Below are 24,437 nucleotides of genomic sequence, written 5' to 3' on the forward strand. Positions count from 1 at the left end.
AGGGGACGCGTATAGGCCAATGAACCTTTTGTATAGCATGGAGTATCCTAGCCATGTAGTGACCAATGTAATCAATATTCAATATAACCAATCAATAACCACTAAGAGAATCATTAATTATTAGACAATTATATCAACATTTCATAAATAACCACAACTCCATATACGTTTTAACAATTTTTATTTCCCTATTAATTAGAATTCTAGTGCATAAGGTTAACTCAAACTTTATTCAATCAGCTCAGAATTAGTTTATTAGCGACCATCAATAACATAAACTAATCAGAACTTGAGAAAACATATGCTCTAATGCTTCAGCATAAGTTAACAAAGAAGACTATGTCAACATCAATAGCAGAGTTCAGCAATCAGTTCGTCAATCAATTGTCAACGTCACCCAAAGGATCCTTACCTAACCCAGAATAGCATTTAGCATGTGGGACTTCATGCGAAAACAATTAAGAAACGTGAATTTGAAAAACATCTAGCTAGAAGAAAAACTATAAAAACAGCGCATGTTGGAAAATGGGTTATTGGTAAGGGCAGATAGGTACCTACACTTAGCAGTAGGCCACTAACCTCCACTTAGGTCCAGTTAGGTCTCAGTAAATTAAACCCAGCTCAACCCTTGGTAGCTTGGCAACGAGCGACCAGGCTTAATTTAGGAGACAGAGTGTAAAGCATTCAACTATCACAAAACAGTAATTAAATAAAACACAGGAAACAGTTTAAAAATTCAAAACCAGTGCATAAAAATAGATTATATTTTTATCTTTAAAATGACACAAAAATGAATAAAATTGGATAAGAGGAACCGGAGATATGAATTTTGAAAGAATTATTATTTTCTAGTGCCTAAAAACAAAAAGCGCCAATCTGGTCATCTGGTCTCACCTCGGCCTGGGCAAAGTCAAACTTTAAGGCCGACCGCGATGGAGCCCGGCTCGGCTACAGCCCGCGGGAGGCCCTGGTCAAAAGTTTCGGACTTAGTCGTTTTTCTGAAGATTTTCTTCAGTGGGACGAACCTGCCAGTCCAATCAGACCTCCTGGAACTCTTCTCCGGATATGCGTCGTGGGAGCCCTCGGTGGAGATTTTTACCTTCAGACTTAGTCGTTTTTTCGAAGGTGAAAATCCTTCGACCGGGGCAAACCTGGATCTTGATCCGACGTCCTTGGAGCCCTCCTCGGGTACGCTGGCTGGGAGGTCCCGGTCAACTTTCTACGTTCGGACTTAGTCTCTTTTTTGGAGATTTTCTTCACCGGGATGAACCTGCAAATCAGGCCGGGTCGCGGTTGAGGCAAGCCGGCTAGAGTTGCCGTGGCGGGTCGGTTCCTCTATGGAGCTTTTTTTTCAAGAGTTCTCCAAACTTCTGGACGTTCTTCCAGATGTTCCTTTAAGGTTCTTTTGGGGTCCACAGCTCACCCCAGGGGTCCAGAAGCTCTGAGATGATCCTTGGGGTTGTGGACTACAACTCTCAGAATGCACCTGGTGCAAACTCCTTTTTGGCCACTGGACAGTGGTCAGCTGGTTGATTTCTTCAGGAGTTGGTGCAGTGGACTCTGGTTAGCAATTTTTCACCTGTAGCAAACAGGGAGTACCTCCTTGAACCAGTTGAAGCCAGACAAAGTCCTTCTTGTGGTGAAGCCAAAGTGTGCAGCTGGTGCAGTCTTTCAGAGTGCAGGGTCCAGGTGCAGGCCAGGGGTCCAGCAGGGCAGTCCTTCTTCTTCTGTGGTTCTTCCTTGTTGGAATCTGATGGGGATCTGAGGTGTGGGTGCAGGTTGCCAGTTTTATCCTCGCTCCTGGGTGAAAAACAGGGGTGTCCTAGTTCTCCATTCAGATGCAGGGTCCTTCCCCCTGTGATGACACTTCCTTGGAAGTGTGGCAAAAAGCAATCCCAGGAGGCAACATTCCATCATGGCTGAAAGTGATTTTTGGAGGTTACATCTGGGTGAGCCCACCCACTGGTGTGGCTAAAAATCCTAAACACAACCCTCTCCTGCCCTCTCCTAATCTAATCAAGGGGGCACCTAACTGTCTGGGTTTGCATGATATGGGGGTGTTGCTGGGTTGCTCCAAATGTCCTTCTCTGCCTTTTAAGACCAGTTTGGCAGCCCTCCCCCTTCCTGCCTCACCATCTGCTGAGGGGAGATCTCCTCCCACAGGCACAGCTCTTTGTGTGAAGCCAGACCACTTCACACCTCATCAAGGCAGCCTTGCCAGGCTGCCAGAGGCTGGCCAATCAGAGCACAGCAGCAAAAACACCACAGGGCTGAAGTTGGCAACTTTTTAGGTAAAGTTTAAAACTCTTTACCTGAACAAGTTATATTAAATCCCACAACTGGAAGTTGTGGGATTTATTATAACAAAACATTTGATACCAAACTCTTGGTATATGTCACTTAAGGGGGCTTTTAAAATTAAAATAAAGTCTCCCCATTCTAGCCTATGGAGGCCATTCACTACAATGAGGGGGAAACGAATTTGGCTGTTTTACCTCACCAGAGCTTATAAAACTATTTTTATAAGGTCCCTGCTTATAATTACATGGCACCCAGCCATAGGGGCACATAGGGCACACCTTAGGGGTGACTTATATGTAAAAATAAGGTAATTTAAGACTTTGGAACTACTTTTAATTCCAAAGTCGAATTTCCATGTAACTTTAATTTAAAAGCAGCCAGCAAGGCAGGCCTGCCTTTAAAATGACACTGGGCACCTCAGCAGCGCACCTATGGGGGCACTACCTATGCTGGGGTCCCTAAACCTCCATGCCCTCCCATTTACTAGGGACTTATAGGTAGGTTAACTTTGCCAATTATAATTAGCCTAATTTGCATATCCACTTTACACAGAGCACTGGCCCTGGGACTGGTAAGCAGTACCCAGGGCACAGCCAAGAGTCAGTAACCACCAGTACCTGTCCAAAAAGTTTGGGGGTGACCAGGGCAAAAAGGAGGACTTTCCTACAGCGCAGTTGGTACCTAGAATGAAAGGCACAAAGGTTAATCAGTCACATTGTCATAGCTACCTTTCCGCAGAATGGATCAGCAACAAATTCTGTCTTTGTCTTCAGTTCATCAATTGATCAACAACACATCAGACTCTCAGCAAATGAGCCCAATGTCAGAATCTCGAATTGCGTCTCCTGACGTCATCAACTCTCCCTCGCAATCTGAAGTTTTAGCCCCTTGTCATGACTTTTTATTAGAGGTTTTCAGTCCATCCCCCTAATTCCTAATTGGTCAATTAATCACCAGTTATGACTCTATCCAATAATAGTATTTTTTGCAAATCTAAGAATTCTAATATTTCACCGTTCTTAGTTCATTGATTTGTTCACTGTACTATGTCCTCATCATCCGGCTCATCAGGTATCGAAAATGTTGCATCTTTTTCTTCAGTCAGTGTCTCTATTGTTTGAGTACTGGGAAAGTACATCGAGTCTGCCCTACACCGAATTGTAACACTTTTAGTTCCATCATCTCCTGTCCCTCAGTACATTTCAGAAAACTCTAGCAAAGCACATTTTTACTAAGCAGCAAACGGTTCACAGTCAGTTCAATGCACCAGCAACTTCTACATTGTGTGTTTATTAACTCGGCTCCTGCATGAGTCCTGGAAAGACTAGGCCACAACTCCGGCTAAGTTAAGTCTACAATATAATGCAAAAGTTAGGTTATACATCTTAATATGACACACTACTGCATTATTTTTACATATTTTCATTTGCATTTTTAATCATTTTAGTACAGCTTTTGTATAAGTTGGCTGCCACTCTCCGTGGGCATATTTTCAGATGTGCACTTTATTTTCTCTACAATTAATTTCTCTATGAACCTTTGTTAATCACAACATATAAACATTCATTAATAATTTCTAATTAGCATATCTGCTTCAACACCCAGAAATGCTTGTACTTCATCTTTTTTCATGGTATGTGACAAATCGACCTTCTGCTTCTAGCCAGTATAATCAATAGAAATATTGCTCAGATGTTCTGCTCAGTTGATATGTTTTGGCCACATACCTACAAGTAATTAATAAATCCCTTTTTCCATTTTTCCCATGGAACTAAAGGATCACCAGGAGAGGGTAGAAAGAACAGAGGAGGATATGTGTTTTGCATACAGCAGAATCAGTAAAAATAGAAATCAATAAGAAAAAATGTTCCCTAAATAACCTATGTACAGCTCTGTGCGTCCGTACTTAAAGTAGTACCCAAAATCCCACTGTGAACGAAATGTTGAAAGAACAAAGCTATATAAATAAAAAAACAAAAAAGAAGGAGTTAATAGGTTTTCTAAAGCTTGCAGGATCTAAAGCTAGGAAAATAGCCCTGCTTCTGTTGAAGTGAATGTAGAAGAGTACGAGCCTCACAGTGAAACGTGTCCATGTGCAGAGGAGAGCTGAAGAACGTGCAAACCCTCGCCCCACAGGTGGATGTAAAACTGCCCTGACCTCTCACGAGCTCATTCCCATGGACACCGATTGTGGATATGAAGAAGTTATGTTGTCTGACTGTTGTGTCCCACATGCTCTGAATAAACACTTCCTGCAAAGATATGCATGTGTTTTTGTTTGTTCTGCATTTAACATGTAAAACGTTCAATAAGAGCAATTAAAAATGCTTTGGCCTGATTCCTCTGATTATATCCATAAAACAATTAAGTCTCGATTATACAGTCAGATCGTATGTTTAGGGAAGCATGTCTCCTACAATAGTGACAACAAATCTGTGAGTAGCAACAACATCAGGGGGCCTACGTTTACCAAACATACAACTTCATTTCACAGCACCTCATTTAACCCAATTGGCATATTATTCCCCCTCTCAGCTAGAAGTGCCTGACTGGACCGCAATAGAGCACCTACAAAACAATTCCTCAGGGCTACAAATATTCTACAGGAGACAAAAGGCTACTGGAGGCCCAAACAACCCTATTATCCAGTACCTGATATGTCTGGAGACACATAAACAATTTAGTTTAAATGGCTTGTTGCACTCTCATGCTCCTCTCTGGAAAACGGCTGATGTGCCTATCTATAATCAGCCTCTTCAAAGGAGTAATTAGACTTCCTGGGGCATTGCAGTAATAGAGAAATTGTTAACCAAGGGCTAATTTAAAACATTACCTCAGCTACACACAGAGTTTGATCTGGATTCAAATCCACATTGGAGATATAAAAAACTGAAACACTGACTCACACAAAAACTGGGAAGGCTGCCCTAAATATTCCAGGCTAAAGTGCACAGCTACTCGATCAAATAGAGCAGCTTTAGGAGGATAATTCATGAACTATATGAAACCCTGGTAGGTGAGTGCTGTGTTCTGGCATGTTGATGGGATATTTGGAGCGCGGCTGTGACTGTGCTCAGTGCTCTACAACATTGTTACTCGAGCAGTTGGCCTCCCGGTCATGAAGCAGTGTACTTACTTGTCAACTTCATCATGTTTCTGGCCTTTAATCTTTTCATTGGCGATGAAGAATGGTTGGCCTTTTGACCGGGAAGAGAGCCGCGTAGACGCTAACAAACCTCTCTCAGGCATTGGTGTTGTGGTGAACTTGTCCATTATCAATCAGGAGGATCGGCCTCTCTTAAATTGCGATTTCATGAAGAAAATCGCATGGTAACACTGTCAGTAAGATTTTCAGTTTGGGAAACTATTGTGCAGGAAAAAAAGATTTTGACTGTTGCTCTGCGCTAGGAAAACAACAGTGTTTTGAAGAAAGCCATTAATAGGAGAGAAGCGCCATCCAGTGGCCATATGAATGTACTACAGTAACACAGTGAAAATGTTTAGTCATCAGCCTGTTGCAGAATACCGTAAAGACAAAAACAATAAAACATAAATCAGGAAGTCAGTGATGCGCACACTACACTAATTGTGTGTCAACAAATTCAGAGAAGCATTTGCAATGTAATGGGTCTCGCGTTTACTCGAGTTAAAGCTATTAGCGTTGTAAACTCCATAAGCGCAAAGCAAACACTCAAAAACGAAACAGAAGTCCACTCGCAGTGAAATTTATCAGCGAAAGTGCAATTATCCATGTAACCCCAAAAATGCAGTTATCCATACAACCAGCAAAAGTGCAAATATTCATGTATCAGGGTGGATGTCATGGGAACACATTTTTTTGTGTTCTATGGGGAAGAGTGAAACAAAGCAGCATCTACTAAAATATCAAAGGGGCTGGTCCACATAAAACTGATAGCATACCTGTGTACATGGACAAAGAACAGGGAAATACTCAATAAAAATCCTAAACGCTGGGCTTGTTACAGGGTACAAAATATTATTTTATGAAAATGAAGCATGCCTGTGCCTGGTCACAGAATGGTTTAACATAAGAATAGATGCAGGAAAATGAAGCGCTTGGTGTCCCTGCCACTTGAGAATGCTTCAGTCATGTCTATGCTTGGGCCTGGGTGGAACTAATGGACAGGGCAGGCCCATACACTGTAAATACCAATAAGACCACCATGGGACAGAGTGGAAGAGTCCTGATTCTCCAAAATATGTATTGGTGGGCCCACTGGCACCGTCCGGCGCAATGTAACCACTGGGTTAATGAGAGGGCACTGTATGGCCATAAAGATGGGGTGGTGGGTAGTTATAAAGTAAGGTTTCATTTTAAGGTGTAGGTTAGCATAGGGTCAGTACACTTACATCTATCTTACTCAATGTAGTGGTACTCTCAACAGTGGTAATCTCAGCTGTAGTAATCACTGTAGTGGTAAGCCCTGCACTGGTAATCTCAGAGGTAGTAATCACAGAAGTGGTAATATCATTAGTGGTAATCTCAGTGGTAGTAATCACATCAGTGGTAATCTCAGGAGTAATAATCTCAGAGGTAGTAATCCCAGTAGTGTTAATTTTAGCAGTGGTAACCCCTGCAGTGATCATTTTAACTGTGGTAATCTCAGCAGAGGTAAACCCTGCACTAGTAATCTCAGAGGTAGTAATCACAATAGTGGTAACCTCAACAGTGGTAACCACTGCAGGGGTAATCTCAGAGGTAGCAATCACAGTAGTGGTAATATCAGCAGTGGGTGGGAATCTCAGAATTAGTAATCACAGTAGTGGTAATCCCCACAGGGGTACTCTCAGAGGTAGTAATCACATTAGTGGTAATTCAGCAGTGGTGATCCCTGCAGTGCTAATCTCCGAGGTAGTAATCACAGTAGAGGTAATCTCTGCAGTGGTAATCCTTGCAGGGGTAATCTCAGAGGTAGTAATCTCAGCAGTGGTACTCTCAGGGGTAGTAATCACAATAGTGGTAATTCAGCAGTGGTAATCCTTGCAGTGGTACGCCGAGACAGTAATCAGAGTAGTGGTATTCTCAGCAGTGGTAATTTCTGCAGTGGTAATTTCAAAGGTGGTAATCTCATCAGAGGTAATCTTTGCACTCGTAATCTCAGAGGTACTAATCACAGTAGTGGTAACCTCAGGAGTGGTAATCCCCGCAGTGGTAATCTCAGAGGGGCTCATTTCAATGTAGTAGATTCTATGTAACGGACTCCATGGTGACATACAACCCTTTGTGCTGGGTCCTCCGTCTGATATGTTCATTGCATTTGCGTGTGAATAATGCTCAAACATGCTCTGTTTGTAACACACTTCCCTGAAGAACATGATTTAAACCACTTCCTCCTCAGCGAGAAAAAGGACCTCTGAAGTGAGTAGTGGTAGATGGGGGGGCACCATCCTCATCTAAACGGAAACATCTTCATTCATTTAGTTTTTACTCAGCAGACTAGGGCCTTATAAAACAATGGGACTCATATAGAATCTATTTCACAAGCATTTGCAATGCAGTGGGTCTCGCGTTTACTCGAGTTAAAGCTATTAGCTTGTAAACTCCTAACCAGATTTTCTTGCCACATAAACTGAAAAGTGAAACAGTTTCACATAAGCGAGCCAACAGCCACCATGTGTGCAAAGGAAACACACAAAAGGGAACAGAAGTCCTCTCACAGAGAAACTTATTGGCAAAAGTGCAATTATCCATGTAACTGGCAAAAGTGCAAATATCCATGTAACCGGGTCGGTGTCATGCATATCGCTCAGCTTCTGCACAGCGAGATCGTGCTGCCTATGAAAAAAAAGAGGAAAAATAATGCAGAAACCATACAGAAAACATGGAGCATCATATGTTTTTAGTAGTTGGCCAGTGCACTCGAGGCAGGCTAAACACAGGAAGAGGCCTGACGTGTGTATGCCTTCCACTAATGAAATCAAGCTAATTTTAAAAGGCAAGCCGACGAACCAACCAAACGGATGGGCTTGACATGGGCGTGGGTAAAAGGCCACAAAGAGATTACACCAGGGACGGAGCAATTTAAAAATGTAGTAGTGGAAAAAAAGTGAGTGCAGTCAAAAACTTTAAGATATACACAGAATAAACTCACAGCTTATATTCGTTTCAAGCACAATTATTTCAGTGACACAAACACTAAAATGGAAAACACTGCTTGTTGATATTGCTTCAGTGAAATGCCACTAGTAATTTATCTTGCTTCAATTTTATATATTGTTATAATACAATTCCAGTGACACCCACACTTAAGTGCTGCTTTCCGGGTCAGTTACTGTACTACATTTTCGCACATTTTAAATAAGGATGGTTTAGTGGCTCCTACTTGTTTTTCGCAAAGTCCCGCAAAGCCTATGATATCTTGGGAAGACTGGAAGGAAGGTTTTGAAGCCTGTGTTCAAGCTATTGGGAGTGACATTTTCACAGCTGCCAGGAAATTAGCCTTGCTAAAACACTGTTTAGGTGCAGAGGGTAGACGAATATTAAAACATTTGCCAGCTTTAGCTGTGGAAGTAGAAGAAGAGGAAGAAGACTGAAGGGATGTAGAAGATGTGTATTAAACTGCTGCAAGAAAATTAGACGCTAATTCTGGAAAAAAAATAATGAGGTAGTTGTGAGGATCAAGTTTCTGAAAAGAAGTTAGCTATCTGGGGAGTCAGTAAAGAGTTATGTGACAAATTCAGATCGCTTACTGCAACAAGAATTTCCAAGACAAGATGTTAAGTGACCAGCCATTATTGAAAGTAAATAATAATAAGGTACAAGAAAAAACTGTTAAACACAGAATAGTTGACTCTTCAAATGGCCATTGATATAATGAAAATAATGGAATTGACAGATGAAGGACTAAAAGAGTTAGAAGAAAAAGTTGAAGGAATTCAGAAAGATACATGCAAACCGAGGAAGGAAGAGGGACAGTGGGTTGAAAAGAATGAGGGATAAGAAAAATGTAATGTGCTATAAATGTGGGTCTAAAGGTCATGTACCTACTTATAAATCTTGTCTAGCCATAGGACAAATATGCAGAAAATGTAAGAATAAGGGTCATTACACGAGAATGTGTAGTGGAAGAATGGGGAATGCGAATAAGAGAAGACCATCAATGAATGTGATGGCAGAAACAGAGAATGATAGTGAAGAACAGGTTATAATTTTAGAAGTTCAACAAATTGGTAAAGTTAGTGAAGATAATCCATTTGCAGCATTAGAGGTGATGGCATTGAGGTGAGAATGATGGCAGACTCGGGAGCTAGATATGCACTTAGTGGAGAAGAATACTTAAAAAAAAAAAACTCCCTCAACACCAACTGTAGAATCCAGATGTGAGGTTAGTGGCATATGGAAATAAGACCATAGAATTAGAATTTCAGCAGAAGGTTGTTATATCAAAGTATATTTTGCCAAAGAGGGTTCTTGTTTGTTGGGTTGACCTCAGCAAATAGACTACGATGAGATATTGACACTGTTGGCTTCAGACTGTGTCTTTGAAGACTTTTCAAGGTCCACTACCCATTACAGACTAGACTACGACTATTATTGTACTACCAGTCAGCAGCAGTTGGATTTTGGCTGTTTTTGTTCAATCATAATACGGGACGGTCATATCAGTCCTTGTACAGATTTTCATACCAATTTGGAAATTGCCAGTATAAGGCACCTTCAAGACACGTAGCTTTGGACTTTAAAGTTGTTTTGATTTGAAACTCAAATGGATGTTTCTGTAGGGGTCTATGATTGGCATCCGGTTCGCTTAATAAAGTTATGATTAAAATAATTTGATTTGTGAGAAACCATGAAGTCTGTCTGTCCCGGGACAGGGACGAAACATGTGTCAGCTGAACTCTTGATTAGACCAAGATCATCAATGCACTAAAGATCTTTTGTAATTTTATTGTAAGACTGAACTCCTCATTTGATTGAGATAATTAATGTATCTTTGTGATCTACAAACTACATGAATGACTGACTACAAAAGTAACTAAAGTGTGTCTTTTTGACTGAATCCTTGGATAATTTGCTTTATAGATATTTGATAATCAAACTATTTATATTGCCCATGTTCCTAGACCACTTTTTATGAAACATGTTTGATTACAATTAAGAGTGTTCTGCTACCTTTTGTATATATTGGACTTAGGAACACATTTAGATCCAAATCATCCAGATCAAGTATTGGGTGCACATGCTGGAGTGACTGTGGTAAACGTAGGCAAGTCATACATGACAGAATATCCTTATGTTCTTAAAAACAGTTGGGTACTCTCAAAGGATTTATGCATGAAATAGTGTTGAAGGATGGGGTAACTCCTGTGGGTCGTAAACCCTGAGGGTTACCACTTGTGATGAGACAACCTTTGCATCAAGAATTGCAAAGGTTATGTGATAGTGGAGTAATCGTGGAAATAGAATTGTCGGAGTGGCTAGCTCCAGTGGTGATGGCTAAGAAAGGTAATGAATGGAACAGAAAAAGAAATAGTGAAAGCTTCACTGACGAAAGAACAGAGAGACCAGGGAATGCTGGACCATGAAGCCAGAGCAAAGGTGTGTGAGGACAAAATGCCCAGAGTGCTTAGGGATCACAAAGAACTCAAACTTCCCCAAAAAATTGGATACATGATGTAATTCACACTTCTATATAAGTGTGACTACCCACATTTTAACATATATGTAAGGAAAGTGTGTGTATTCTTTGCTTACAGTTGGTAAAGTTGCTTTGTAAATTGTATTTTTCACATCGTATGTTCTTTATTGATGAATTTGAGTTACAGATTCTGTTTATCTTTTATGTGTATAAGATACTTATTTCATATTTATTCACATTTTTGTTGAATGATTAATGGAGGGAGATGTGTTGTGTTGTGTTCTGTTCATCAGAAATATGTGAAATATTGGCTGTAACTGTGCTCGAGAACATTGTTAGTCGGGCGGTGAGTCTTTCTCCTGGCTAGGAAGCTATAAACTTACTTGTGGACTTCATTATGTGTCTGGCCTTTAATATTTTCAGTGAACTATACTCCAAACTGACAAGCACCGTTCTTAAGACTAAGTGGGAACAGCACCTGTAAAAGGAATATATGGCAGAAGATTGTGCAGACCTGCACTCGCATGACAAAAGTGTCAGGAAAGCTAGGACCTTCTGAAGCTTAAAACACTGTCAGAATATGGTTTTATTTACAGTGTTTGATCCATTGTAAATTAGATGAAAATATTAATCCCTCATGTATCGCAGTCCACGCTAATTCTTACCATGGAAGCATTTGGATGGTAAAATGTATGATATGCATGTTTAAATGGCAGGATTATTTCATATAGCTCGTTTTATATGCTATGTAACAATAGGTGATGAAATGTTAATAAAGTAAACTTTTAAGTTGTTTAATATAAATTGAATATTTTTAAATCGGTGTTTTAAAAAACATTGGTTATATTTATATTTAGGTTGGTATTGCTGCATGTCAGATTGCCAGAGCTTATGGTTTGAAGGTCCTCGGCACAGCTGGATCTCAGGACGGACTGAATTTAGTTTTAGAAAATGGAGCCCATGAAGTTTTTAATCACAAAGAAGAGAATTACATCAATAAAATTAAGGTATTTTATATACATATATTTCTTTTAAACTGTGTTCACTGTGCACTTCCCGCCCACCAACGTCTGATATTGTGATATGCAATACCACTACATTCTTGTTTTCTGATGCACTTGTTATATCAAAACGTGTAAACATGCTTATGCTGTTTTCCATTTTATAAAGTATTTCAACTATGCACATTATTTTCATTTTACAAACTTTAAAAATACCACACATGTTGTTTAGTCTTCTAAATACTTGCACTACTGTAAATAAGGTCCTTCAGCATAATATATTGTTTAGATTATCATGCTGATTTAGAGTATTATATTGGCTCATACAAATGGGCCCAATCACTTTGCACGAGTTCCAACTTTTTAGATTATGACAGTTACTAAATTGCTGGAAGTTTGCATCTTCCCCCCTATGCTCCCTACCTATGTAATCACTTTTTAAGATTATTTTGAGCATCCAAAGATGCAAGCCCGCTTTACAATGGGGTGAGCCCTCAAATTGAGTGACCCAAACTTTGCGAAAGAAAGTAAGTTTAAAGTTCATGTTGCCAAGTATTGTTGTACCTGTAATGTCCATTCTATCAAATAATCAGAAAACAAACTGGATCGGTGGACAGATCCATTTAGTTTGTTGGACCTCACATTTAATTTTTATTTTACCTGTGGAGTGAAACATGGCTGCATTTTAGAAGAGTAACTATCTGTAACCGACATCAACCCTAGATGTCTCGGATTCTTCATTAAATGCTTCTTCACTTGAAAACCCTGAAGTAAGCGAAGGATGATACAGGCATAGCCCCAGATCTGGGGGCTTTAAAACAGATGCAATGCATTCCCACCATACTAGACTCACTGCTGAGTCTATCCTTTTTCAGTCTTCCTTCTGAACACTCATCCCCTCTCAGATACTTAATTTAGCCACTCAGGGGGTCATTACGAGTTTGGTGGTTCCTTGCTGGTGGAGAAGACCGCCAAATTATAATCATGGCGGTTTACACAACAGAATACAGCCAATTCGCCACCAGTGCGGTCAGGCTGCCATGGATGGCGGGAGGCACCTTCAGGCTGGAGGAGACCATGTTTCCGCCGGACAGGTTACAAAGTTGCACAACGCCAAGCTATCCGCCACGGTCGCATTACCATGGAAACCCTGGCTGAAACCAACAGTATAAATGGAAACACTCACCTTCAGGAAGCCATACCCATCTCGAGCCTCCATGGAACATGAACTAGATGTCTTCCCGCTGATCCTGCTCGCCCAACGACTCTGGAACCAGCGATGACAACAATGGCATCAACCATGAGTACACACACTTACCTGTCACTGTTACATAATGCCAAGGCCGCAACGCACACACAACATACACATCCCGAACGGGTGGCGATGGCGACACATACACATACTCCTACACTGACACATTCACAAACAGCCACACGCACAGACTCAGTACACACACCACGGCCAACACACACTACTGAAACACACACCGTGCCACAGGCACACAGCACCGGCACTGTCAAACACAACAGCACACAGCACCAGCAAACAACACAACTACACAACAACCGCAACACCTCATACACACCATCAACACTCCACAGCACACACTCCCACCTGACAATACATACAAACAACACAACATTACATCACCATTTTACCAATATACACAATCACACAGCCATACAACAAGGCTTACATCACACCATGCAAACACATCACACAGCAGTTCGGATATACCAATCACCACACACATGCACACAGTACAACTACACAAGGGCATACCACATTCTAAATAACAGATGCCAACACAAACAATACACAAAATATAAACATAAAAGAATGGCCCAAACACATACATGCCCAACACACCATACCCACCCATCATAGCGGTACAAATGCAAAGCACACAACCACACAAGCAGCATAAACACAACTGGTAGCAAAACCACCACACACAAAAAACACACTCACAAAAGAAAGCAGGCAAGACCATAACAGCCATGAGGAATGAAAGGCAGGACAAAGATGTAACGTTGGGACCAAATACTGGGCACCCCAGATGTATGTATATTAAAAATATAAATAAGTAACTATGTAGAATACAAAATTGGCCTTAGACCAGTCCAAACTATATAGTGCACAATGCATAAATGGCATATAAGAGTGCCCCCTACTTGACTCCTGACGCTAAATTACCTCCACGGATAGAGGCATCAAGGGAGCAGGCAAGCACCTCGGGGATTGGGGGGTGGAGTGGGGGTTTGTACTTTGGTTTGGGAGGGTGGTCTTTGGGCTTGCGAGGAGGAGCTTTGGACATGGCTTAGGAGAGGGGTTGGAAGACTTTGGAGGGGTCGATGTCTTGGCGGGGCATGGGTAGTAGCAGTGGTTGCAGGGGAGTGCTTGGAGGTGGCAGGGCTGGACATGGGGAGGGAAACTTATCTTTTGGGGGGTCACACAGAGTGGGAGAGAAGTAGGGAAAAGGTTCGACTCCTAGAGGAAAAACTTCTTAGACACATGGGGACTGTCATGGCAAAAGGGTTTCAGAGTGGAGGAAGCGGGAGTGCTTGTAAGAGATGTCTTGGTGGATGTTTTGGATGCATGTGTGTGCGAGGAGTGCTTGGGTGTGCTGGGTGTCTGTTGGGTGGGTTGGTGTGGGCGTTTGTGTCTTGGGGAAAGGGGGGTGGAGGAGCTGGGAGTTGCCGTGCTGGATGTGTGACTGTCTGTTGGGTTAGTGACTGCAGGTATGGTGGATGTGCTGCATGTGGGCATCTGTGGCTGTGGTATCTGCAGCTGTGTTGACTGGGGTGGTTGTCTGCAGGTCTACCATTGTGCTGACTGTGGGTAGGATAGGAGTCATGACTGTATCGTTCAATGTCGATGTTGTGTCTGCAGGTGTGTGAGGTGTAGTGTTTGTGAAGGTAGGGTGGTGGTGGAGTTGTCTGTGCAGGTAGTGGGTGTTGGTGTGTCTGCAGGGCAGCTCTTGTTTGTGTGCATGCCAGTGGTGGGTCTTGTGGTGCTTGTGTTTGTCTGCAGATCCCTTGGATGTTGAGGTGTCTGTGAGCTGTGGCTGGGACGGGGAAGAGGGGTGTGGGATTGGGAAGAGGAAGATGGAGGGGGAACGGATGAGAAAGGGTGACTGGCTGCCATCATGTCACAACATGTTACAACTATCCACCCCTGTGTCATCCCTCACACCCACATCCTATTCCAAGTTAGTTAGCACGAATGGAGTATTCCAATTGAACACCTGTAAAGTAATGTCAGCATGCTACTCATGCCCTGCCACAAGTAGGTATATCAAGCATATTCCAGATTACATCCCTCGAAACTCATAACATCTATTGGAAGAGCAGGTGACTGATCACAACACATCATGCATGTCCTGAGACAACACTTGACTAGTAGTTCTCAATTAGTAATGTCCCTTGATAGTGTAGACTACCTTATGCACATACCACACAGCACCTGCCATACATACCAAATGGCTGGGTGACCCCCTGTACATATATGGCTACATGGGTACCCGAACTGATGAAGGCAGAACAAGTAGGTCTTCCATACAGCTGACAACTAAAGTGTGGAATACATGTCTGGAGTGCAGGCATGGCATGACAGTCACACATTCACAGAGGAACATCTGCTGACGAAACACAGATACACCACATCACTGCATAAATGCATGTGCAGCTGCAATGGCCCACATAGCTCACATGATACATCCATAGGCAATCACTGAGGGCTATGTCACAACAACTATACTTCAGGGAGCCACGATTGACATCATAGGCCAACTACCATTCCACCTGACATGCAGTTCCAGTTCCAGGACTTGACAACATGAGTAAACCAACATCACTATCACCATACCGGACAAGTGAGTACCTGTACCTAACTCAAGACTACTCAAATTGCACACAGAAATGACATGCACACATGGTCCTACACAACTGCCAGTGCATATACAACATTTCACATTACAAAAAATATCTTCTAAAAAAACAGTGGTTCAATAAAACCATCACATCATGATCACATAAGTCATGCAATAACTAATCCTGACCAGACTGGACACATCAGCAAGGCCAAGGGTAGCAAAGATTGTCCCAGTTCATATGTTGTGCCCCCAAGTAACAATTGAGACATGATGTAGGCAGCATATTACTATGTTTGCTAAGAAATTGGTAGGGTATTGGCATACATAGCTATGCCATAGCATATTGTAAAAGGTTAGCTCTGCAAATGTAGTCACCTCCTCTAGAACCAATCATTTGGGACAGAGGGAAGAAATGCCCACATGTAGATCACATGGAAAAGCATGATGAGTCTAAATGCATAAATCATACAACCAAAGTAGAATCTCCTTTCGTTGCAACCATCACATACCCCATTGAATGTAGATCAACAGACAATGGGGGTTCAAGAACATACACAGATATGTACTGTCCTACACAGACCATATCTGTGGTGCAATTGAGATGGCAGCCTCACATGGAGTCCATACCTGAACCAGTACTAGTTATGTTTAGACCCTGTACCAAATAAGTTTGTTACCCAGTTGATACAACAGGTGATCAGCACAGATGGTAGTGGTCAGACACCTTAGAGCCACTAAGGCTCATATGCAGATGGATGAACCAGGTTTGAGTCAATGGATATGGTGAAACACCAGCTCACATCCATAGGAATGGCAGGATGGTGCAACACGTGTGGCACTGACCTTTGAGTATCTCCACATACAGTCAGAATGACGTCTTGCTACAAGAGTAAAAAACGTACACATAGCTAACCATGAAGTCAGATCCAAATCTCATACATTGGCCAGGTGGTACCAGCTGATTCCCACTAGTCTACAGACATTCGTCATCTACTACATTGTAACAGAAGCTACAGTGAGACAGCAAACACCATAGAACCTAAGCCAAGTACCAGGAAACAGTCAGTACTTACTCCCTTATGGCTGCTGTGCTGCCCTCAAACGCCCGCCCACCTCAGGATAGGCCACTGCCAATATGAGGGCCATTTGGGCAGTCAGGGTCCGACGGGCACCCCTCCCTCCGCAGTCTTTTGGGCCCAACATCTCCGGTCCTTCCACCGCTTCTTCCAAATTGTAATTTTTTTCTGTGGATAAAGTTAATAGCCCCATTTGCTAACACAGGGTTACCGGTTGGCACGCGAAGCCAGGCTAACTCCTGAATGGGACTACCTAGCTGGGGACTGTAAGGTATCAAATTAATCGTGGCTTTAATTGTGACTTGATGGTCAAATCAACATTTAGGTCACTTTTAAAGTTAAGTAACATAGAAATTTGCCACTCTGAGCCCCAGCTAGTGGCCTCACAAGGGCCCTAACACACAGACAGCTTTCTGACCGTGTGGGGAGACTTATGAACAACTCCCAAGCTCAGGAACAAAGGCAGTTGCCGCACAGTGAGGTGTGACCTCCTCCCACAGGATGACCACTTGGGTGTTAGCCCAAAAAGCGAGCTTCAAAGGGGAAGCCACTTTTGAAGGGCAAATTGTGATAATACTCCTGAGCAGGCTACGTTTTGTTCCTGTACATAGGTTGGACATGGGGAAAGAGAGGGAAACTCAGTGTCTGAACCAGTTTAACCATATGTGTGCAGCACGTAGGTAGCCGAACCTCTGGGGTGGGCTACCAATGTCCTGGCGAGCAAGGAAGGGTCGTGCCATCCTGGAAGAGGCAAGAATGTTACACTCTGCAATAGGCAGCTGCCATCCCAGATTGGAACTTCATCACCCAACAGGAGTGGACCTACTAGCCCATAGAATAGCGACCATGTTGCCCCATGGGGCACTTTCCTCGGATAAATTTGGCACCCCTGGCTTCCTAGACTTCAGTACACAGCAGATTTGGAGAAAGGACTAAAGGAGGACCAATCCGCTGTCGTTAAAAACACAGAAAAAGAGGCTGCACCGTTGGAAGGACTGCACCTGCTGCACTTTGGGCAAGTAAAGTTTGGATTGTATCCTTGGCTCCTCGCTTGGGGAAAACTTGATTCCCAGTCCCAGATTGAAGCAGTGACTCCAAGGGTCATTCGGGTGGCCCCCTGGAACAGCACCAGGGACATTAAAGCTAAAAAATCCCAAATCGGCAAGTTGGTAGCCACTGCAGACGTTTTGACGTCACCAGACACTGGCCACTTCAAAAGACTTATTTGAGATAATCAATATTTGCACCCATGTCTGCCGGACCCGTGGGTCTTGTCTGTTCTCCGATGCGTTGCCTAAGAGGGCCACTAGCCCCCACCAAAGATTTGCAGCCTGACCACTGTGTCGCAAGAACCAAAGGCCTGCCGCAGCAGCCCTTCCACCATGGCAAAGAGAACTTTGTGGGACCCCAAGTTCAGTGGCAAAGTTCCCCCCTCTTCACCTGTGGACCAAGGACTCACACGGAACTTACCCCCGTCGACCGCACAGCATCAGGAGCATCCTTGAGCATCTTTTCATCCTGCATCAGGACCACTCCATTGTCATCTAAGGCAGTTGCATCCTAAAAGCTAGGAACTGGACTGGAAAAGGCTCTGGCGCCCAGGTAACTGCCCAGAGTATCATTATTGGCCTCCTAGATCTCTGCCCTGTCTGAATTGGTCACCCAACTCTGGTCAGAGTTGCACGACTAACTCTTTCAAACTTTTCACAAGTTTGCAAACTTTTTGTTGTTCAATGTTTGTTTGCAGTTAATGTAAAAGTTATTTCATGCTTTAAAAATTCATATCTCGGGAACCCTCCAGTGCATTTTGATGATCAAGAACTCTAAAAATTCATAAACATATGCTCTATTTTTATAAATTGTTGTTGTCTCTTTCTTGTTGTGTGACTTTCTTATTTCATTTTTCAGTGTTGTTAAATACTTCAGACCTAGTTCTTTGCCAAGCCTTGTGGCTCGCAGCCACAGCTAGACAGGTTTGCTCTTAAATTTAAGTAAACAAGCCAATTGGAGCCAAGCCAGTATTTGTCAGTGTACTGGACAACACGGCCCCATAGCCATATCATGTAGTACACCAAATCCTCATAAATAAATATTAATTATTTCAGTATTATTTGTGATAAACTTGCCTTTTTCACAATATCTAGATCATGCTGTAAATGTGTTGTACTGTAAAATTGTGAGTGTTAGTTTTGTGCATGCAGTTGCTTAATTTTCAGTTGTCAGGTGGTCTAATTTCTGCATAGGAGGGTGGTGTTGGGTAGGGAATTATCATTTTACGTAGTGTTTACGGTTCATTTTTGGTACTTAAATTTCGACATAGGCCATTTTTTGGAATACCATTTAATAAGAGTTACACATACCAGCATTTACACCTCTCACAATAGCGGGCCCTTATAGAGTGAAATTTTCATAATTCGGTCAGCAGTGAGTTTTATGGTTCAACAATCATTTAACCCTTTTGGTGCTGATGTGCATGTGTGTCTTATTCGTGTGGCAATGTTTTTATAATTCCCAGTTAAGGCAGACATGTTGTTTCCAATACATATCCTACATCTAGAATAGGCTTCATATCAACCCCTTACTCATGACTGAATGGCTTTATTGTCTATCTCAGTTGTAGGTTTAATAGTGTTCTAATGGAATGGGTTGTATCTTTTCACTGCTGCTCTATGGGACAACACACACAACTCTGCTGAGCACTCATATTATTTAGAGATCTGCTAGAGATAGAAGCTATTGCTTATGGATCATGTAGTAGTTGGTCACATAGTATACACAATTTCCAGCAGTTCCCCACTGCTATTCCACAATTGCACTCTGAGGATATGAGAGGCAAAACCATCTCAGATCACAAACGCTGATTTATACCGCTTACTCTGGAAAAACAATGAAATATGAGAAGTCAAAATACCCTATATTACAGAATTATTAGTGTTCAAAGCACTAGGAAAATCCATATTTACATGGAACAGAGTTACTTATGTTTACCATAAATGCTAAACATCCACCATGGTACAATAAATGGAAAACTTCAGGCTAAATATTGTTTGGACCAGCTAAAGTTTTTAATTGTAGCAAAAAGGATTCAAGCTATGTGAATATAGGTGAAAACTATATGGTACGCATGTTGCCTGCTCAGCACAGTGTGCTCCCTAGTTCTATAAGACTCTGTACACAGGGAGAAGAGCCCTGATATTGAGAGAGAAGACAGTTGTGATCCCCCACTAACCTCACTTTCCTCCTAAATGCAAGATCGTTTTACAAGAGGAACATTGGTGATGCAAAAGCAACTAATTTTATATTTCATATTGACTAAGCAGTTTTAATCAGTTCCAAATGCTGTGTAGGACAGTTATTGTCCAGATTTGATGACCCAACCACAAAATCAAACAAATTTGAGTCTAAATTAAAATTGATGGAATATTCACTGATTATCCATCCAAATGACCAATCCAACATGAACACTATATACAAATCCAAGATCATTTGGCAACTCTTTGACATAATTGGGAAGGAAGAACTACTGAAAACCATCATGAAGACCAAACCCTCAAATCATTTTGTGGACCCAATTTCTGGCAAAATTGCCAAAAGACCTTTACACACACATCCCTCCCTAGTGGACAAAACTAGTGAATCTCCCACTCAGCTAGGGAGTGAGTCCGGATTACCTCAAGAGTCGACAAGTAACCTCACTCCTCAAAAAATCTTCTGCAGACACAAATGTTCTCAGCAATGTTCCTCCCATTTCCAGCATCAAACGATAACTAGTGAGTCAACACATCCAAGACAACAAACTCCTAGACAAATACCAGTTGGTTTCAATCATGGTTGCGGCACTGAAACAGCACTGCTTCAGGTGGTCGATGATGCATACTGCGCCCTGAATTCAGGCATTTCCTGCATCCTCATTCTTCTTGACCTGTCCGCGGACTTGAATGCAATAAAACACTGCATGCTTCTTGATACAATCAAAAAAACTAGATGGGCATTGAGGGTGTGATCCTCAAATGGTTTGAATCCTACCACATGGGTATTACACGGGGGCTAAAAATCGATGCATGCTTCTCAAAACCAATTAGCTTCACTAAAGTGGTTCCGCGAAGAACTCTCCTTGGCCTGATCTTGTTCAACCTTTACATCAAACCCCTTGGAGTCTTAATAAACAATGTGGTGATTCTTTATCATCATTAAGCCAATGATGCACATCTGCATTTAAAGGTCTTCTCTCTAAGTGACATCTCACACCTTGCCTACATTCTAAACACAGTTCGAGATTGGATGACTTTCCATCATATGTGCCTGAAATCTTCCAAAACTGAATTTCTTTACATTTCCTCATCTAAATCATCACTATGATTACAATCCTGGATGGACTCATTCAACATCCTCAGCAGCAAACCTATTATTGACTGTGTCAAATCCCTTGGAGTCATCCTAGACCAAAGACTCCTTTTACAATTCCAAGTCAATACCATGGCTAGATTAGTACACTTTCAATTGCGTCATCTCTGGGGAATTCGCTGCATCGTTCCAGAGCAAGATCTCAAAAATGTGGGTCTATCAGCTGAGGTTGAAATGAATGCTAATATTTCACTGATTCTTGTAACACTTTACTGGTTTCCTATTGAATCCAGGGCTAGACACAAAACTGCATGCATCATTCACAAGGCTTTCTACATTACCTGTCCGACATGCTTAAGTTATGTTATGGTGCTAGACCATCTTGGAATGCTGAAGCTCTGCAGCTAGAACTCCTGACCTTTTAAAAGGAACCTTCAATGGCCCAGTCTTTTTCAGGAAGTGTGACCAGAGTCTGGAACTCCTTACATCCGAACCGATGCACCACTATCTTTCCAGCTAAATTAAAATCTGAACTGAAAGCCCTTCTGTGACGGGCCAATGCTATCAGGCCCGTCCAAGGAGGCGGCAGGGGCTGACGCTGCCGCCACCAACCCGGAAAGAGAAAGCGTGGCATCCAATCGCCTTGAACTTCTGGGGATAACAGGGCAGCGGCAACTGAAGAGGAAACCCCGGCTGATAGGGGGGAGAGAGCGGAAGAAGCAGGAGTGATGGGAGAAAAAGACAGACGGCTGCTTCAGCGACCAGTGAGGATCCAGGAATCACACGGCCACGGGAAACGGACGGAAAGTGCCCCGGAGGGATCCACAGCTCCGACAGAGGCGCATGAGGCGCACTGCGAAGTTTCCAGCCACATTTCAGGAGAAGCGTGGCCAACCCAGGTGCGTCCATAGTACGGATTAAGCGAAAAACAAGGGTGGCTGGGAGGGGAAGCGGGAAGGACATAAAGGGGAAGCAAGGGGGGGAGAGAATAAACAAGGACGACACAACCATAGAAAAGGGTCAACAAGAGAATAGAAAAGAAGCCAATCGAAAAGAGATACGAGAGACAGAAAGCAATAAAAAGAGGTCAGAGAGAGCGAAAGAACAAAGAGACTAATAAAGATAGAGAAGAAGTATATCCAAAGAGGATCAAGGAAAACAAACAAACCAGTACAACAGGAAGTTGTGAAGAGAGAGATAGAAAGACAGACGGTTATCCCAGGAACCGGCAATGAAAAACAGATGAGAGAAATATGAGACAAAGGGGAAAAGAAAACAAAGAAAACCCACCAGACAACCGAGATAGAAAATACGGAAAAGGAGTAAGACAGAGAACAGGGAAGAACCAGAGAAGTAGGAAAGGAACTTACTGATGCGTTATCTTGTGTTTCCCTACATGTGCCTCCTGGGAGCCCTGGATGAAGGAGGGAAAAGAAAGGAGAACTGAAGTCCAGCCGATGCCAGAAGACGATTGAACAGTACAGCATATGTAACTTGTACGCCAAACCACCACAAAAATAAATAATAAAACTCACCTGAACTCATACCCCGCTGCCTTTGTGTCCTCACTGACGTACCCAGTGACACCTTCTTTTTTAAAGACATGTTAGATAATCTCTCTTCTCCATTCAACACCTGGGCTGTATTACACAAAGTGCCCCATGGCACACAGTGAGTGTGTGTGTGGCCACTTTGTGTTCACCAAAGGCCCTGTGGTAGCACAGAAGGGATGACAGACTCTTATGTGATCCCTTCTATAATATTGATAGCACAATCATGAGAGAGGGTTCCATCATTTGAATAGGGCATGGCACCATGCACATGAAATCTCTGCATCTGTGCCCGTGCCGTATTAAGTGCTGTATTAGGGATGGATGAGCAAAGGCAAAGAAGCTGTCCGGGGTCGGGGACATTGACGGTGCAATGCACCCCCACACGGCGGCGCTCTGTATAGGGAGAAAAAGGGTCGCCAAACTCCTCCCTCCAGGCCATGCATTCAGTCACTGCACCCACTGCCTGTAAGGCATCTGTCTCCCCGCGAAAGTGCAGATGGTTTGCCGCCTGCAGAGTAAAACATGCTCTGTATTTCACTTGAATGGGCAGCCCCCAGGACAGCTAGAGTTTACAGCTGCCCTAATGGCAGTGTATTCACTGTAACAGGGCTTACTTTCCTTGTTTGCACCTGGCATACCTCATGGCGCAAACAGGAAAAAAATGTGCCCTGTGAGTAATACGGTCCCTGGTTAGCTAACTTTCCACACTGATAGTTGTCTTGAGACTTACTTTTGTACCTCATATTCATTGGATTTCTTCCTGTATCTGGCACTTACCCACATCCTGTTTGTCAATATTTATGACTTTTGTAATTTATACCGTACTTTAATGCTCTTTGTCTTTTGTAAATGTATCGACATCCCTAGGTAATGTAATTCATACGCTTTGTGTAATGAGCTAAGTGCTCCAACAGCTTTGGTAATATCTCTGCTATATACAACTCCATGAGCAAATAAATAAATGTGTAAAAGCTTCAGTTCCATTTACCGCTGAAGGATAGCCTAACTAATGATTGCTTGTTTATTTTGCCTTCTCTCTCAAATTTTAATTTTCGTTAATTGTCTGCTTTTATAATGATGCGGACTGTTTTAAGAGAGCAGTATTTGCGTATGTTTTCCAAGCATGATTGACGCTCTGTGGGGATGAGAAAGGATAACTATTTTGCTTCCAGGTCGCTCGTGTAGTAACAGACCTACCAGCAGGCCACCACGGTTCCAGAGACCTCCTTGGTGCTAATGCATACCAAGAACAAGCATTTGCAATGCTTCCATTTTCTTACGATAATGGCATTACTCCTAGTCCTACTCCCTCGCCTTCCTTTTAACCAATGAGGCCTCCCGCCTCCCCCCTAGACCCTCCCTTCCCCTTTCAAAAGCCCCCCCCCACCCTTATCCCCTCCTGTACAAAAACCAAGCCCAAGCTGCAACTCGGACAGTCCGTACCGGGAGGGTGGGAGGGAACGGAAAAGGAAGGCAAGGGAGTAGGACTAGGAGTAATGCCATTATCGTAAGAAAATGGAAGCATTACCTCCCGTCCCTCCCTCGCCTTCCTTTTAACCAATGAGACATAGCAAGAAAAACACACAGGAGACGGACATCGAGTTGCAAGACCTTTATTTAATATCCTGCACCAAGAACATCCCCAAACATCATCTCATAGAGGATAAGACCCGGTGACCTAACACCG

General features: G+C 42.7%; 1 protein-coding gene across 5 annotated transcripts in view; it reads left to right on the top strand.

Moving 5' to 3' along the window:
• The window catches only part of CRYZ (crystallin zeta), a 124,059-nt gene that overhangs the window by 62,142 nt on the left and 37,480 nt on the right, over nt 1-24,437 (top strand). For all 5 annotated transcript variants that reach the window (XM_069232430.1, XM_069232431.1, XM_069232433.1 and 2 more), the window contains exon 7: nt 11,759-11,908. In XM_069232430.1, coding sequence (XP_069088531.1) covers nt 11,759-11,908 — 150 coding nt within the window. The remainder of the gene's footprint in view (nt 1-11,758; nt 11,909-24,437) is intronic.

Source organism: Pleurodeles waltl, chromosome 4_2 (assembly GCF_031143425.1).
Source record: "Pleurodeles waltl isolate 20211129_DDA chromosome 4_2, aPleWal1.hap1.20221129, whole genome shotgun sequence".
Taxonomy (NCBI): domain Eukaryota; kingdom Metazoa; phylum Chordata; class Amphibia; order Caudata; family Salamandridae; genus Pleurodeles; species Pleurodeles waltl.